This window comes from Ascaphus truei, chromosome 13 (assembly GCF_040206685.1).
Source record: "Ascaphus truei isolate aAscTru1 chromosome 13, aAscTru1.hap1, whole genome shotgun sequence".
Lineage (NCBI taxonomy): Eukaryota > Metazoa > Chordata > Amphibia > Anura > Ascaphidae > Ascaphus > Ascaphus truei.
Window position 1 is genome coordinate 6011531 of NC_134495.1, and position 13543 is coordinate 6025073.

At 48.6% G+C, this 13543-nt stretch overlaps 1 protein-coding gene across 3 annotated transcripts in view; it reads left to right on the forward strand.

Annotated features, from left to right (window-relative positions):
- Positions 1–11694, forward strand: part of SH2B3 (SH2B adaptor protein 3) — a 151114-nt gene extending 139420 nt beyond the window's left edge. For all 3 annotated transcript variants that reach the window (XM_075568172.1, XM_075568173.1, XM_075568171.1), the window contains 2 exons: positions 2532–2703; positions 5700–11694. In XM_075568172.1, the coding sequence (XP_075424287.1) occupies positions 2532–2703; positions 5700–6007 (480 nt within the window). In that variant the 3' untranslated portion in view covers positions 6008–11694. The remainder of the gene's footprint in view (positions 1–2531; positions 2704–5699) is intronic.
- Positions 11695–13543: the final 1849 nt, after the last annotated feature.

Genomic DNA, 13543 nt, shown 5'->3' on the forward strand with positions numbered 1-13543 from the left:
ACCCGTGTCCCCTCATTAGCTCATTGTGTCCCCTCACTAGCTCATTGTGTCCCCAGTCGGACCCGTGTCCCCTCATTAGCTCATTGTGTCCCCTCACTAGCTCATTGTGTCCCCAGCCGGACCCGTGTCCCCTCACTAGCTCATTGTGTCCCCAGTCGGACCCGTGTCTCCTCATTAGCTCATTGTGTCCCCTCACTAGCTCATTGTGTCCCCAGCCGGACCCGTGTCCCCTCACTAGCGCATTGTGTCCCCAGCCGGACATGTGTCCCCTCACTAGCTCCTTGTGTCCCCAGTCGGAGCCGTGTCCCCTCACTAGCTCATTGTGTCCCCAGTCGGAGCCGTGTCCCCTCACTAGCAGCGGCCCCTGCGGAGAGATGTCCGCGTGACGTTATCTTGATGGAAGGACGCAGTAAATATTATTTATTTAAAGCTGGCGTTACTCGGCGTGTTCCTGTTGGGGATTTTCCGTGGTACACACCACGCCCTGAGCCGGTACCACTCTTTATTTGGAACTATGCACCTTATGTTCTTATGAGGAGCGTGCGCCTACGCCAGTGTCAGCCTGTTACACGTGAACCGTGGGCACGGCTGCCGTCCCCACCACGATGACACCCGGGGAGCAACACGTCTACATTTGTTAACTTCAATTTGAACGACGTGATGAAACTAGAGATTTTCTCCCCCGACATTTCCTGAGCGTTCGTAGAATAACCTCTCCCCTCCGTGAAGGTGACTGACCCGCGGTGACGTGGGAATGACCGGCTCCTCTCTCCCCGACATTTCCTGAGCGTTCGTAGGATAACCTCTCCCCTCCGTGAAGGTGACTGACCCGCGGTGACGTGGGACTGACCGTCTCCTCTCTCCCCGACATTTCCTGAGCGTTCGTAGGATAATCTCTCCCCTCCGTGAAGGTGACTGACCCGCGGTGACGTGGGAATGAATGACCGGCTCCTCTCTCCCCGACATTTCCTGAGCGTTCGTAGGATAACCTCTCCCCTCCGTGAAGGTGACTGACCCGCGGTGACGTGGGAATGACCGGCTCCTCCCCGACATTTCCTGAGCGTTCGTAGGATAACCTCTCCCCTCCGTGAAGGTGACTGACCCGCGGTGACGTGGGACTGACCGTCTCCTCTCTCCCCGACATTTCCTGAGCGTTCGTAGAATAACCTTTCCCCTCCGTGAAGGTGACTGACCCGCGGTGACGTGGGACTGACCGGCTCCTCTCTCCCCGACATTTCCTGAGCGTTCGTAGGATAACCTCTCCCCTCCGTGAAGGTGACTGACCCGCGGTGACGTGGGAATGAATGACCGGCTCCTCTCTCCCCGACATTTCCTGACCGTTCGTAGAATAACCTCTCCCCTCCGTGAAGGTGACTGACCCGCGGTGACGTGGGAATGAATGACCGGCTCCTCTCTCCCCGACATTTCCTGAGCGTTCGTAGGATAACCTCTCCCCTCCGTGAAGGTGACTGACCCGCGGTGACGTGGGACTGAATGACCGGCTCCTCTCTCCCCGACATTTCCTGAGCGTTCGTAGGATAACCTCTCCCCTCCGTGAAGGTGACTGACCCGCGGTGACGTGGTACTGACCGTCTCCTCTCTCCCCGACATTTCCTGAGCGTTCGTAGAATAACCTCTCCCCTCCGTGAAGGTGACTGACCCGCGGTGACGTGGGACTGACCGTCTCCTCTCTCCCCGACATTTCCTGAGCGTTCGTAGAATAACCTCTCCCCTCCGTGAAGGTGACTGACCCGCGGTGACGTGGGACTGACCGGCTCCTCTCTCCCCGACATTTCCTGAGCGTTCGTAGGATAACCTCTCCCCTCCGTGAAGGTGACTGACCCGCGGTGACGTGGGAATGAATGACCGGCTCCTCTCTCCCCGACATTTCCTGACTGTTCGTAGAATAACCTCTCCCCTCCGTGAAGGTGACTGACCCGCGGTGACGTGGGACTGAATGACCGTCTCCTCTCTCCCCGACATTTCCTGAGCGTTCGTAGGATAACCTCTCCCCTCCGTGAAGGTGACTGACCCGCGGTGACGTGGGAATGAATGACCGGCTCCTCTCTCCCCGACATTTCCTGACCGTTCGTAGGATAACCTCTCCCCTCCGTGAAGGTGACTGACCCGCGGTGACGTGGGACTGACCGTCTCCTCTCTCCCCGACATTTCCTGAGCGTTCGTAGGATAACCTCTTCCCTCCGTGAAGGTGACTGACCCGCGGTGACGTGGGAATGACCGGCTCCTCTCTCCATGACATTTCCTGAGCGTTCGTAGGATAACCTCTCCCCTCCGTGAAGGTGACTGACCCGCGGTGACGTGGGACTGACCGTCTCCTCTCTCCCCGACATTTCCTGAGCGTTCGTAGAATAACCTCTCCCCTCCGTGAAGGTGACTGACCCGCGGTGACGTGGGACTGACCGTCTCCTCTCTCCCCGACATTTCCTGAGCGTTCGTAGAATAACCTCTCCCCTCCGTGAAGGTGACTGACCCGCGGTGACGGAATGAATGACCGGCTCCTCTCTCCCCAGCACTTACGTCTCACGGTGACAGACCGGGCTCAGTGTCGTGTCCAGCACCTCCGGTTCCTGTCCGTGGTGGACATGCTTCACTACTTCCGCCTGCACCCCATCCCCCTGGAGTGCGGCGCCGCCTGCGATGTGAAGTTGTCCAGTTACGTGGTCGCCGCCGTTCAGCCGCAAGGTTAGTGTGGGGGCGCAGTGTGTTCTGCTTGTGTGTTACGCTCGGTGTAGCATGGCTACACAGCCGCCGGTGTCACAGTGTGTTGTTTATAGGAGACGGTACAGGAGGGTTTTACGTTCAACGCAAGGTCCAGGTAAAGACACATGTTTTGTGTTGGTCAGTATACAGCTAATACAGATATCATTTGTGAGCACATCCACCTTTTGCTTCTTATCCACTTTAACACGGACCCCTACAAGCGTACGCGTGCGTATTGCACAGCATTTACAGCACAGCCGGGGTTACAGAAGTGCAGAGCCAGTCACCCTGCTCACAGACCGCGGGTCTTCGTGTGATGTTGGTTGCTGGCTTTGCAACATGAAGCAGGAAGTGGCTACAACCAGACACAGGGCACATTCACCTGCCCTTCCCCATTATCTCTTAGCATCCAGCGCTTATACAGAACGGTTATTGTGGTGATTTGAGCGCGGTCCCTCGCTGCGAGCCCCAGAGGCGGGACTACGATTTCCCAGCATGCTTTGCTTCCATTTTACATTGTCTCCATGACTGAAAGATTTTGGTACATAATCTCGGCATGGCTATCTTCCACAACAGATGGTGCTACACGACGCGCTCATATGCAACATGTAGAAAACCAATTTCCCGTTAACAATACCTGCAGCGGAATGATGTCACCGCGTTACGTTGTCATGGCGGCGCATCACCATGATGTCACGGTATAACACCGGTGCGTCGCCACGACAACAGACGTTGCATAAAGTAAAACCTCCCCCCTATACACACCTCCCCCCCCCCTCCATACCTTGGGGTGAGCAGTGGTTCGGTTCGGGGACTTCCCAGCTCCCTCCTCTCCTGTGGGGCGGAATTTGGAGCCCGGCGCCGACGGGGCGGAGAGGAGGGAGCTGGGGAGTCCCGCTAAGGCCGCTCATGGCCCACCCGCCAGTCACGTGTGCATGTTACATATAGGAGTATAATATAGTTAGCTTACGAATGTAATGCAGCAAACCCCAGTCGCTGCATCACCCCATTGTGTCGCCCGAGGGGCAACATTTAATTTTAACGCACCGGCCATGGGAAAGGGGGGCAGAATAGCGCAGCTGTACGAAGATATTTATTCCGTGGTATCTCGCGCACGCAGGCGCACGCGCACACAGATCTGGGACATCCCACTTACCCGGCTAGAACCCCAATGATTGAACCCCTTGGGTGCTCCCAGGATGTAGTCCCCAGCCAATGATCTTAAATCGGATCTGCAGTGAAGGGAAATGGAAGAGGACTCCTTCGTTTCCGGGGTAACGTGACCACGCTGTGCTGGATGCCTCGTGGCACGCTGGTGCCGTGGCCTCCCCGCCTCAACCAACAGAAATCGAAACTTGCAGCGGCACAAACACTCATAAGTCTTGGCAGAGATCGCCCCGAATCTCCAGCTTGTGGCAGCATTAGGAAAGTACAGAGCCGGCAACCCAGCTAAGGAAAGCGGTGTTAGGATTTGTATGTATTCGTTTTAACACTGCTTCGGTATTCAGAAGCTGGACGTTGGTTGCAACCAGACACAATGAGATTACGGGGGGCATTTACAAAGTGTCCGTTTCCAGCGTATTTACAGCATTTAGGAAAAAAATGTGTACAGCAATTCTTCAACCGAGATGGAGGAAACATTCCCGCCTCGTCGTGTCACCGTCACAAACCCACCGCAGACCCCAGAGCACGTGTCAGAAGGTCCGCTCACCACGGACCGTCGCACAAGGCGTCTAGTTATAAGCAAAGTTATATATAGCGCAGGCACAGCTGTGCGGGTTTGGGGCCGAGCTCGTCGCTTTGCTGAATTAATTCATTGATCAGAGGCAAAGATGTTATTTAAAAACTTTTTTTTTCCTTCAGTATATTTAATTGAGAAAAGTAGCAGCTCACACTGTCAGGATGGAGGGGGGAGGGGGAGGGGGGAATTAGGGAGGGAGGGGGGATGAGGGAGGGGGGAGAGAGAACTAAAGTAATGTTTGGACTAAACTGGTTAAAAATATCTTCATTTTTTATCCTCTAATCAAACTGTTATTTGGGAAGTAGACACTTAGTTTAGCGACGCGAACCGCCCACTTCCAGTAACTGCGCGGAGTGAAACGCTCACACTAACGGCAGCCATGTTCCGCGTTAAAGGTTATTTGCATTTGACATTGCGGCGGCGCCGCCTCGCCCCAGGGCTGGTGAATATTTTAGCCCCTTGTATTTGCACGAAGCTGGACTTTCTTCTCCAGCACGAGGCCGATATAGGGATTTATTCCCACTCAGTGTTGGACGCCACTAAAAGTTCATTAGCTCCAGTATTGAACCCTGCAGTGATGGGCAATTACATGCTTCAAAGCAGGGGTCTCAAACTCAGCCCTCAAGGGCCACCAACAGGCCAGGTTTTATGGATAACCCTGCTTGAGCCACTTGTGCTGAAGCAGGGATATCCTGAAAACCTGACCTATGGGGGGGGGGGGCGGATTGTGGACTGGAGTTGAGCCCCCCTGAACTAGACAGACCCAACATTTTCGCTGACAACATTAAAGCAGCAGCAAGGGGCTGCGTTCTTCCCCAAAGCATTTAACTGAAATGCCGGGGATCACACGCAAGGCCTCTGTAACTCACTTACCCGGTCTCCGCGGATTCAGGCAACATGACGCAAAATGACATTGTGACATGTCAGAAACAGCTGTGACAAGGTAAGGGGAGGGGTGGAGTGCAGGCAGGGGGGCGCAGACTAAAAAGTTTGTGCACCCCTGGTGTAGACTGACTTATTTGCACCCTTCTTGCCCTCCTTTTCAACCCTTTAAGTCTTGATGCTTCATGCGGGAGATATAAGCGTTTGCAATATTAAGTGTCTGGGAAGTTAAAATGGAGGTCTCCCCAGCGCCGTGTATAGCGTACTGCAGACGCTAGAGGTGGAGAACATCACGTTTAACACTGGAGATGGACCCCCCCCTTATAGATACTAACCTCTCGTTTCCTTCACGCAGATCAGAGCCCCGCGGTCAATTCATTACTGTTCCCGCTGCCGGTCCGGCGCTGGAGTTCCGAGCGCAGCTTGGCTCACCTCCCGTCCCCGAGTCTGCTCCGGCGTCAGCTCGCCGAGGACATTCACCGCAGCTCGTACTCCGAGCAAATCTTCCACCTCGTGCCGCCTCCGGACGAACTGGCGCGCAGCTTTCTGCAGAGCGAGGCCGGCCGGCCGCCGGCTAGCCGGCACCGCGAGTCCGACTACGAAATGGACTCGCCTTCTCGGGGGCACATGCGAGCCATAGACAATCCTTACACGCCCCTATGACAAGGCGGCCGTGCGTGTACATACAGAACGGACACATTGACCTTTGAACTATTACCAGGGCCTTAATATGCGCTGATCGGACACAGAATGTCTTTTTGTTATTTTGTATTATTAATATAATAATCGAGGGTGGGTTAATGATCCAACTCTTACACTCCCGTTGGATGATATCCAATTAGGCCTGTTAAAGGGCTCTGGTTAATCGCTTGCTGCCGCTCGGCAGGTTAAACGCCGGCCTTCTCCAGCCGGGAAAAGTTGCTAGCAATCTGTCTGCTTTGTTGTTGTTGGGGTGTAGTAATATCTACATGGAGTATTTCTGCTCCAGGAGGTACACCCTGCAAAGAAAGGACACTGCTGGTACCTTAGGCTAGGTTTTAAGGATATCCCTGCTTCAGCACAGGTGGCTCTATCAGCACGGATTTTGTGCTGAAGCTGGGATATCCTTAAAACCTGAACCTGTTTGGTTAACCTGCAATGTTAATTATGAAGTGACGAACACTGAACACCAAGTTGAGGGTGAGATGGTCTTAGAATATACGTCTCCTCTTACAGCACAGCGTGTGCCCCATGCATTGTATAGAAGTTACAGGCCGACCTGCAACGTGTTCTGTTTATTTCCCATGTGCCTTACACAACAGCATTACACAACAGCATTAAAGAGCCCTCTGCAATGAGATAAGCCGCTGGAACTGGTCTTCACAAAGCAACTTGACGTTTAAGGTCACTTTGCCCTGTTAGAGGCTGTACCCCTTTCGGCTGTCAGATCTGTTCTTTCTGCAGTTTCTCTCCCTTTTCAAATCATTTGGTTGCAATATTTTTCAGTCGAGCGTTTTATCAACCGCTGAAGAGGAAAGTGTACGCTCAACTGCAGTCCTCAAGCTCCAACAGGTCAGGTTTTCAGGATATCCCAGCTTCAGCACAGGTGGATCAACATCTTCGACTGAGCCTCTCATTGAGCCACCTGTGCTGAAGCAGGGATGTCCCGAAAACCTGACCTGTTGAGGGGGAGTTGAGCATCCCTGACAAAGCACCGTGAAGCAGGTAATGCAATGATGATGTGACACTCAGTCCGGGACCCAAGCAGCCATAGCTGTGGTTAGGAAGCAGGTACGTCACCAAACGGCTTTAAAAAGACAGCAGGAAATAAAAATACAGAAAATAGCAGCAAGAAAGCAAAGGCATTAAAAAGACACAGAGTAATATAAAATGCAAAAGTATAAAACGGGGGGGAAAAAAATCTACTTTAAAAATAGTTTTCTGATCACTTGCAAAGAATTCATTCCCATTCTTTCTCCCTCCCTTTCTGTAAAGCACTTGGTTGTTAGGTTACCTTAATGGGCTTTTTATAGGAGAGGGGAGAGAGTTAACCCTTTTGCTGCTAGAGCTGCCTCCAATGCATTGTGGGTGCCTCTTGCCGAACGCAATGGCACAGCCAGAAGTCGTACGCTTAGAAAGGTCTTCTCCACAATGTAACCACCACTAACCAAGGTGTAATCACAGATCAGATGCAAATCTTCCTACAAACACAAGTCCCAGAAGTTTCTTAAACCGGTTTGACATTGATTTAAAACTGCAATGTTAACCCTTTTGCCAACTCAAAACGTGTGTCTTAAAAGAAGCAACCCACCATAACCTCCATTTTGTACAGGATTGGAATCAGAGGGTCTTTCCCCGTGCTGACCTGTACTATTTCCAGCTCCTTTCCCAAAACACAGGTGACGTTGACACTATAACTGCCTGGTTTTTAAATGACCGCCCCGTGAGAAGCCTCCACAAATGAGGATGCAGTGTCTTATTGGTGGCCATTTTGTTTCCCTTGAGGGGGTGATTTAACCCTGCTAATTTCACTAGTATCTCAGGAATCAGTGGGCCCTGGCGCAAAAAATGGTAGCATTTGGCTCAGGTAAGAAGGTGGGGGTTTAAACACCCCCTCCCAAAAAGGCAGAACTACACATTAAAGGCAAAAGACTCTGGCACGCTAGGTCCACCATGAAAGAGGCAACTGGTGGGCAGCCACAAACCACAATGGCAAACGTCTCAGGTTTTCGCTGAAGCTCATATCGTAGGTTGTGTTGTAAATGTGTGACTGGATCATCTCAGAACACACTCGTCTCCCTTCTGCAGGGAACATTTCTTTTTCATTCTTGTTGGTTTTGGCTCCAAAACGGCAATCGGAAGAGGAAGTAAGCGCACGGTATTTGAGAGATTTTCTTGGCAGGCCCCGGTATAACATCCAGCTGGGCTAATGAAAATAGATCATTTGAAACACTAATAGTCATCTCACATGCCTGTTACAAAAACACAAGTCTAGGAAGCATTAAATAGTTCAGATTACCTCGCGTTTGCCATTTTAACCCTGTCAGTGCTGTAAGCACACAAGGGCGCATCTCTTCCTCAGTTTTGTACTGCTGCGTTTTAAAAGGCGCATTCATTTTGTTGTAATCACAAATATTCGCAAGGCCCTGTAAGGATTTGCTGCACTTTTTAAATAAAATAAGACAAATCTGCTCCAAATGATATATTAAATGTCTGTTTCATATTGAAAACACGTTATCCCCTTTGAGTTAGTCGTTGATAGTTAAATAAAGAGGGACGTGTGGGGGGTGCGGCTGCGGCTGCGGCAGGCGCAGAACTAGCGACACTCGTCGTTTCTGTGTCTGTTTGCTGGTAAAGCAATGTCCTGCAGGTCCTCCAGCAGCACCGGGGTTAAATTATGGAAAAGCAGCCAAGAGTGTCACATGGATTAGCCAACACCACATTCATTTGCCTCCAGGACCTTATGCCAGGGGCGGCCAACTCCAGTCCTCAAGGGCCACCAGCGGGTCAGGTTAAGGGTAATCCTGCTTCAGCTCAGGTGGCAGTCAAAGACCGCCACTGATTGAGCAACCTGTGAAGCAGGGATATCCTTAAAACCTGACCCGTTGGTGGCCCTTGAGGACTGGAGTTGGTCACCCCGAGTTTAAAGTAATTCCTCCATAGAACGCTGTTGCCTTATTGAAAAGCTCTCGCCCGGGTGTAATAGTAATAAAACAGCTCGCAACGTATTGTGAGAAGGTGCCTCCCTCAACGGGAAGCAGGTTAGTGTGGCCCATCTTCCCACACATATACAATCCTCATACAGTATTGTTTCGGGGGTGGGGGAGGGGGCTCATTTCTTTCTCCCCTCTCTCCCTCCTCCCCCCCCTTTAGCAGTAGCTCCATAAAGTAAATGGCCTCATCAAACAATGTGCATCAACCTTTACTTACACAGCAGGAGCCCAAGTATACAGAGAAAGCTAGGCGTGACCACTTGGGTTTATTGAGACCATGGTCTCACCACCAAAGGAGTCAGCAACGCATTGGTTCTGTAAAGCATTGCAGTCCGCTTCTATAAGCAACTTCCAGTACGCCTGCTCTCCCCAACTAACAAGGTGTGTTTTAACATCTTTCTACCTAGTTTCCCAAATAAACTATTTGCATGAAAGAGGAAACTGGTTGTCGGTTTGCAGAGCATAAACGACGCATAGGCCTATAAAATCGGGTCAGCATTAACAGCTGCCCTGTGCATCAGCAGCCAATGAGATGATGAATGAATCGCACCCCCGAGACACCCCCAGTCCCAGCAGATAGGAGTGCAGCGAATGCATTAGCATTCCAGCTCCCCACATACTCCAGTAGCATCAAGTCAATGTTACTAATACTCCAGTAGCATCAAGTCACTGTTGCTAACACAGAACAAGTCACAGCGGGGAAATGAGTGGCAGAAATTTCAGCAAAAGAGAAAGCAAATTAATAGCAATTAAAATGGTTGCAAATTGAGATGCATTGTGTCGCTCTGCATTTGATAAAAGGTTGCAATAAGTGGTACTGCCAGAGACCTCAGTGTGACCAAAAGCCAAACATGGTCACCGCCGTGTTACCCGTTTTCTCGCAGGTGGGAGAGAAGCGCACCCAGTAAGTTATAAGAGTGCACCAAATCATCTCCCATTTTCATATTAATTACCCATTTTAACCTCTGATAACAGATCATTTGTTGTTGAAACTAGTGTCAGTGGTATATGGACTTGCATTAGATCGGGCAATACATTTGGTTGCAGCAATTTTGCCGCCACAGTCGCCACCGCCACTCACGGACGTCTCAACGTCAGCTGTTTCACCACCAAGGTAAGTCCCTAACGTTACCCCAAAACCCCTAAATACTAACCCTACCACCTATGCTAAAAACCTTAACCCCTTACCCTAAAAACCTAAACCACTTACCCAAATCCCCTACCTTGAAACCTTAAACCCTTACCCTAAAATCCTGATCCTTAACCCTGTACCGTAACCGCAAAGTTAACACCTTATTGGCAAAACGACTGGTGGCCGAATGTCCAACGACGGCCAAACACCGGCGAGATAGGCACGAGCAAATGTCCAGATTCAACATTCGTTTGCCGGCCTCTGGCAATTAGAGTTAAATAAAAAGCCAGCGCAAAATTAGAGCAACAGGATTCCTGAAACGCCATCGTCTGTCCGAGACCTAAGACTTGCTCCTGTATTCTACTAACAGTGTATTATTTTATAGTGTTTGGGGCAGATAAAGCAGTATTTCAAGGTTCAGTCAAGTGTTAAGAATGCTGTGGTTTTTAGAGAAGATCTACATCACCTCCTCCGTTGAACCTAAAATACCGCTTTAAAAACAATGGCACAATTTCAATAAAGCTGTGAAAAACTTTTTCTTTATCCTGATCATATACTAGTGTGAAACATCTCGTTAGTTTGAAATTTGAGAGAAAATGCTGATTTAAGTTCCTTTTTTTTTTTAAGCAAACTCTTTAGGTGCCTGCTGTTGTGATTTTCTAACAGTTTATCTCTATGCTCATCCCTGATCAACTGTGCAACTGCTTTTGCACGCTTTCTCCGTTATCTGTGTGTTCCCAAGGAGCCCAGTCTGGGGCTTTCTGTACTACCTTAGAAAACCTATTACACACACCGGACATTAAACTATTTAATGTGCATTTTCTCCTAGGAGCAAAGTGAATTAACCAAAATCTGACACTAGAAGTATTTTTATTATTGGTTAAAAGGAGACTTGGGAGGGATGTTATTTCCTCTGGCTGCTCCCTTGTGTGTGATGTCACTGTGTGAGCAGCGAGCCCAGAGTCTCTGCTTATCTTTATTGGCTCTCTGATAAGGACAGGGTTGTTGGATAAGGGGAGGGAAAACAAAAACACTCTATTGACAAACATTTCCCTATTCAGCAAAATTCAACTGGCCGACTGATATTGCAGCTTTAAAGTGGAAGGCGTGCTCTGCATGCAACTGTATACCATTAATCTCCTCACTGCCCGCCCGAGGGGTCTGCAATAGTCATCCTAGCAGCAAAGGGGTTAAGTGACAGCACCCACTCATACATTTGCCAAGTGGAACTGCACCTTAAAGTATGGACACATTGAGACTGCAGCATTCGTTTAGCCAACATGAAAGATTTTACATGTATTGTAAAAAATTAAAAATAAATTAAAAATCGGTAAATTAGAATATCTGCAGAATGCCTTTATTTTTGTTTCAGAATTTTATGTACTGTACAAGTAACTTATTTTTAAATAATGCATTTTGCTAGAATGTACAGATCTGCTGTTAAATAAAAAAAGGTCTTAACTTGCTTCTTCTGCAGTGTTTTTCGGCCTCTGTATAGAAATTAAAATATGTGATATTGTAATGTACTTGTGTTACTGCTCTTTCCTAGAACACTGGAAATTACTTTGGGTTTTTTTTTAAAGCTGCAGCACTAACAAAATAATATTTATTTTTACACCCAACGTGGTTTATTTTTTTCCTTACGGTTTTCTGTATCGGCGACCGATCTTACCTCCCCTAGGAATAATATAATGGTTACCATGATTTATTGTGATAACTTATTGGACAAATAAGAATAGTTTACAAATGCAGCAGAGCTCAAGAACTTACAGTACACATGTACGTGTACACTATAGAATAGTGACACTATTTTAAAAGCCCTGTACACTGATTTATTAACCCCTTGAGTGTCTGAGGGATGTGTGCGGTACATTAAAAGCCATCGCAACGCACGACAATTTTACACATCTTCGGGACAAATATGGGCACTAGAAATTTGAACTAAACTTTTACCCTGATTTATATGAGAAGTTATAATTTATTCTCAGTTACCAATTTATTATGCTGCAATCGGTAGTGCAAAAGATGAGGAAAAACTGTCTAGATCAGTGGTTTTCAACTTTTTTTTGGTTAAGGAACCGTATGTGAAATTCTGAGGAACCCCAACCCTCTCTAATAACGTGTCTGAGATCAGATGCAATGTAAGGAACCCCGACCCTCTCTAAAGGCGCGTCTGAGATCAGATGCATTGTAAATTCTTATGTGTTTGGTACCGTTTTAGAGACCTGAAAATTACAGGGACGCCTTATGAATACCCGGAGATCCCGAGGAAAAAACAGGGGTCTAGATAAATTAGAATTAGTCGGGACCTTCATTTTTCAGAGGACATATTCATTGTGCTGCAACAGTGATTGAGTCCAAAAGGCCATCCCATTGAGACGTTATATTTAGAAAAAAACAACTTGATGAACGGGTGTCCATTCTAAATCAGAAGTGACCAACTCCGGCCCTCAAGGGCCATCTACAGGTCAGGTTTTCAGGATATCCCTGCTTCAGCATAGGTGGCTCAATCAGTGGCTCAGTCAATGACTGCACCACCTGTGCTGAAGCAGGGATATACCCAATACCTGGCCTGTTGGTGGCCCTTGAGGACTGAGTTGGCCACCCCTGGTTTAAAGTCTCCCTTTTCCACTCCCCTATTTCTGCATCCCATACCCTCTCCAATCCGTTTCTTATTTTCCCCTTCTAAATTTATAATAAATCCCTAATTAAAAACATCAATGTTTTTATAATCGTGAACATAAGTAGCCATTTCTATTAGAATAATGGCCGTCATTTCCATGCGTGTCTCACTGGTTATGGAGAAGTATTGCAGTGAGCTTGCCAATGCAGTCAGAATGATATTCTGCTTTCATCGAGCAAACGGAATTTATATACCACCCGATATACGATGAAGCTTGATACAATACTAGCAAAGACCATTATCTTGACCAGGGAAATCCTACTGGCCAAAAGAGAAACAGGCAGGGGAAGTGTTCGATGCACAGAGGGACGAATAATCAAAACCCCTACCAAAAAGGAAGACATATCCGAGAACATGTGGCAAGATCTTGGAAAAATTATAATTGCATTATAGCAACAATCTATCCCCCTGAAGCCTACACACAGCATATACTGTAAGATAGGATTAGAAGTTCTTCCATCCAGACCCTCAGAGCTCATTTAACTCTAGACTCATAACGGATGTCATGTTCCCAGAGATCTCCGCAAATCCACAAAGCTAGTTATGGGCAAAAACAACATGATGTTAATGCTAAGGGGATAACGAATTGCTGCTAACTTAGCACTGCCTCACGTTAACTAGAGTTATGTTATTTGAATCTAAACATGTCTTACCTAAAGATGGCGTTACTCTCACCTAGACCCTCAAGTATG